Raw genomic sequence first — 4,719 nt, 5'->3', positions numbered from 1 at the left:
GGATGGATTCCAGAAGATTAAGACAGGGAGATCTCCGAGTTCAAGGTCATCTGGAATTAAAGGTGTGGTGGCATACACCTTTAACCTGGCTATACCTTCTGCTAGAGACCATACAACGACATTGGAAGAAGGGAGTCACACTTTTGCCTGCTTGCCGTGTGGGACCGAGCAACTGTTAGATCCTTGGACTACTGAACCATTGTTGGGAATTGGACTGCAGACGGTAAGTCATCAATAAATTCCTTTACTATATAGAGACTATCTATAAATTCTGTGACTCTACAGAACCCTGACTAATACAGGCCCCTCAGAGGCAGCCCAGAGCTCCTGGACATGAAGGCCATAATGCCATATCTAAAATACCTTGTGATACCATGGCTTTGCTTTTAAGTACTGGAGATGAAACCCAGGGCCACTTGCATGCTTGGCAGGTACTCTATCACTAAGCCACCTCCCATCTCTACCCCTGGAACTGGTCATGTAGTCCAGGCTGACTTTAGATATCTACCTAAGTGCCCTGCCTCCCAAGCGATGGGATTAAAGGCATGTGCCACCATGCTCAGCTTATTTTTACTAAAAAGAAAACTCTTTTACTATTTCCGTACCTGGCTTTCTATTATTTTTAGAGACAGGGTCTCACTTTGTAGCCTTGGATATCCTGGAACTCAGTACATAGACCAGGCTGGCTTCAAACTCAGATCCACTGTCTCTGCCTCCTACATGGTGAGATTAAAGGCATGTGCCACCATGCTCAGTTTATTTTTTTATTTTTTTTGGTTTTTCGAGACAGGGTTTCTCTGTGTAGCCCTGGCTGTCCTGGAACTCACTCTGTAGACCAGGCTGGCCTCAGAAATCTGCCTGCCTCTGCCTCCCGAGTGCTGGGATTAAAGGCGTGCGCCACCATGCCCGGCTCTCAGTTTATTTTTACTAAAAAGAAAATTCTTTTATGAGACAGTCTCTCATTNACTTGCTGTACCCATCTCTGGGTTTATTAACTCTTGACTTCACTGTCCCCACCCANCCCATCAGGTCCTCACTGCAGACCACTGAGCAGTCGACAGACTGGAACCTGATTCAGGCTCCTCACAGCTTTTTGGTGTCACACTTGCCCTGGACTGAACACAGTACGCCACACACCACTGGCAGGTTGGAGGCTGGTTTTTATACAGAGGTGACTCACGGGGAGGATCACCAGCCTGCTGCTGCAGGTCACCAGTCAGGCAGAANTCCCATCAGCCATGGCTGCGGGGAAGACGATGTTACACGGATTGCCTGGTACAGTCACACCAGACACAAGCAAGGACCCATGGGCACTGAGCAGGGCTGGATGGGTAGGATGGCAAGAGTCCCTGGCAGTCGATAACCACACCTTCTTGACACTGGATTAGGAATCAAGAAGCCCAGCAGTTGGAGCCTCTAGACCCCATGATATACCTGCCCAGGGGGCTAGCCTAAAACCCTCTGTGTAGCTGGGGCTGAGATTACAGGTCTGTCTTACCACCCAGTTTCTACTTTTTAGAGCTGCCTTGAGGTGAAAAGACACAGATACAGGGACATTTATCAAAGTACTCTTCAGAGCTGGCACACAGAGGCATCTAATTAGTAATTCTTTTTTGTTTTGTGGAGCTGAGGACTCAGGGCCTTAATTATGCTAAGTAAGCACTCTACCACAGAGCCCCAGTCCCAGCCGTTATTATTCATTCTGAGACAGGGTTTTGTTATACATAGCCTAGGCTGGCCTTGAATTTACTCTGGAGCCCAGACAGACCTTGACCTTTTACCCATTGGCCTTAACCCCCAAGCAGCTGGGATGACAGGCTGGCATGCCCCGGCTTCAATAAATAATTCCTAAATTCTCAGAACCTTCCTCTGTCCAACAAGGTGGAAGNCGCCCCTGCAGACTGGTTAGGGCATGGCTACCTTGGAAGACTCCTTGGAGCCTGTAGCCCCTGGGGTACCCAGGACCCCTGAATACACAGTGCCAGGACAGCTGATAGGGGAGGGAGGCTGTACCCCCTGGGAGGTCCCTGCAGAAGCTGGGTACACACTGGAGGCATTGGGGTTAGGACCAAAGTGGTTCTGCACATAGCACAGGCCGGACGCAGGCTGGTATGGAGGTAGGCTGGGCATGTGGCCAGGAGGCCAGGAGGCCAGTTTCTGGCCACTGGCATGCTGCATCTGGGTGACAGGGTAACTTGGAGTCAGATGAGGGTGGCAACTCTGTGTGGGGTAGGAGCCAGGTGCAGGGTTCAGCCTGGAAAGGAATAAGAGAAGACAGTGACTCTCTGATAGGGACAAGGTACACAGCGCCAAGTCCTGAGGTAACAGCAGGGGTGGGACCATAGCCAGCACCAGGTTTCAATTCAAGGAAGAAGAAAGANTGACTTTGGGAGTTGGGGGACAGGGTTTCCTCTGGCTTAGACATCGTTGAATTCCCGGTGTAGATAAGAATGACCTGGAACTGTGGCTCCTACCCGTATCCTCAGAACATTTAGATTACAGGCATGGTGGGGCAATACAGGCATGTCTGGCTGTGCAGTGCTCAGGATGAAATTCAGGAATTCATGCATAAAGGAGCTGCTTGTGGACGTTGTACATCGTGGTGCGGAGCCTAGTGCGCACCACGATGTACAACGTCCACAAGCAGGTTCCAGGGACGTACCTCAGGCTCTCAGACTTGGTGGCAGATGTCCTTATCCATGAAGCCATCTTGTGGGTATCTTTTCTCTATTTTTAATAAACTGTCTCTAGATTTTATTATAGCAACAAACCACTCAAACTGTAAGCCAGACCAACCTTGTGAACAAGAGCAATTGTAAACAAAACAACCCACAGGGCTGCTTACTAAAATAAACACGTGTTCTGCCAGGATGTTCTTGGTGCCTGTTAGGACACCTGAAACATCATGTTCTGTTCTGATACCGCAGCCAATCTTGGCAACCAGCCACCATTAGCCACATGAGGACCAGAAGGAACCCAGAGCNCTCCCCAGCCCACGTGTCCGGGCTCAGACCCGGCACAGGTGACAAAGCTGCTCAGGGGCAAGTGTAACTCAGAGTAGAACTGTTTCCTGGGTCCCCAGGACAGCTCCTTNACCAGGAGAGTGCAAGCTGGGGCTTCTGCCCTACTCCATGGCTGTTCAGCACNGGAGAGCTGGGAGAGGTGGAAAAGGCAGAGCCAGCTCCTCCTTCCTCAGCAAGGCCCTTCTCTGGGAGGCAGCACAGACAGAAAGTGTTAGACTGTAGAGTCTCGGAGGGGACACAAGCTGAAAATAACACAAGTGGCTGAGGCAGTATGGGAAAGGGGGACTTGTAGGCTGGAGACCCTAGGTCACCCCAGATTCTTCCCTGGACTCCGTGCTACCTGGGAACATAGGTCCTCTCTGGCCTCCTCTATAAAGTGTAAAACCCCATAAGTTCTGGTGGCTTGCCTATCAGTTTTTAAGAGCAAACAAGCTCAGACAGGAAAAAATGTCAGCCTTACCTGCTTTCATATGGGAGCCACGAAACTCTCCTTTCAAGTCTCCTGCCCTATCACCTACTGAGCACTGTCTAAACATGGCCAACTGCCATAGCCCAGTGCTACCCACAGTGCTTGCTGACTAAGCAGTGTGAAGACTATTACCTATCCATAGATCACTCAGAATCACATGCAAGTGTCTTTGGCCACTCAGGCTTGTTTCCCCTCCCCCGCCCCCCCAACTCCCCCACATAGGGCAGCAGCCAGTGTTCAGAAGATATTTGTGCACAGGTTTTCTTTCCTGATTTGCAGTGCTAGAACCCAAGGGTTCATGTGAATTAGGCAGGGGTTCCACCACTGAGCCACGCCCCCAGCCCCTCCCTGGGGGATTCTAGGCAGGAGCTCTACCACTGAGCCATGCCCCCAGACCCTCCCTGGGAGATTCTAGGCAGGGGCTCTACCACTGAGCCACACTTCCAGCCCCTCCCTGGGGGATTCTAGGCAGGAGCTCTACCACTGAGCCACACTTCCAGCCCCTCCCTGGGGGATTCTAGGCAGGGTTTCCACCACTGAGCCACACCCCCAGCCCCTCCCTGGGGGATTCTAGGCAGGGGTTCCACCACTGAGCCACGCCCCCAGCCCCTCCCTGGGGGGTTCTAGGCTGGGGAATTTATGCTGAACTAGAACTACAACCCTTAGTTGCACATAGTTGAGAACCTGTTCCTCGCCTCTATCCTCCAAGGTGAACCAGCCACACCTTCATTGGCTCTGCAGTTGCTCTTAGAAGGAGAGTGAGAGCTGATTGTGGGCTTCTATTTACAGCCTGGTATCAGAGATGTATAGACAGGAGTTCAAAGACAACCCTGGCTATCTATGACACTGACTTACAAAACCAAAGGCAAAGGTGGGTGGTTGCANATCAGTAGAGCACCTGACACAAGTGNGAAAGGCCTTGGGTCCTGCCCCCATCACTGAAACTGACCATGCAACTAAACGGTGAGGGAATCTATCACTTACCTACGGCTCTGGGCTGCTCTTCTTTCGGCAGAAGAACCTGAGATGTACTTGAACAAGGGAATCCTCCTCATGAGGCTGAAGGGGAACTTCTGATCAAGCTTCAGGGCTACTCGCTCAGAGAGGTCGAGGGAGTAGCAGTAGGTGAGGCCATCTGAGGTGGTGTATTAAGTAAAACTGAAGGCAGCAGGAGGGAGGGAGGCCGCTGACATGCCCTACAAGGACCTGGCCCCTGGGAGGCACAGG

General features: G+C 51.4%; 1 protein-coding gene across 1 annotated transcript in view; it reads right to left on the bottom strand.

Moving 5' to 3' along the window:
* Positions 1-957: 957 nt before the first annotated feature.
* Positions 958-4,719, bottom strand: part of Rhbdd2 (rhomboid domain containing 2) — a 12,020-nt gene continuing 8,258 nt past the window's right edge. Inside the window, exons 2-3 of the mRNA XM_021162617.2 lie at positions 4,477-4,627; positions 958-2,254 (exon numbers count right to left, since the gene is read on the bottom strand). Of these exons, the coding sequence (XP_021018276.1) occupies positions 1,906-2,254; positions 4,477-4,627 (500 nt within the window). The 3' untranslated portion in view covers positions 958-1,905. The remainder of the gene's footprint in view (positions 2,255-4,476; positions 4,628-4,719) is intronic.

The sequence above is a fragment of the Mus caroli genome, chromosome 5 (assembly GCF_900094665.2).
Source record: "Mus caroli chromosome 5, CAROLI_EIJ_v1.1, whole genome shotgun sequence".
Lineage (NCBI taxonomy): Eukaryota > Metazoa > Chordata > Mammalia > Rodentia > Muridae > Mus > Mus caroli.
Note: the sequence above shows the minus strand (reverse complement) of the source record. Positions and strands in the feature narration are given on the sequence as shown.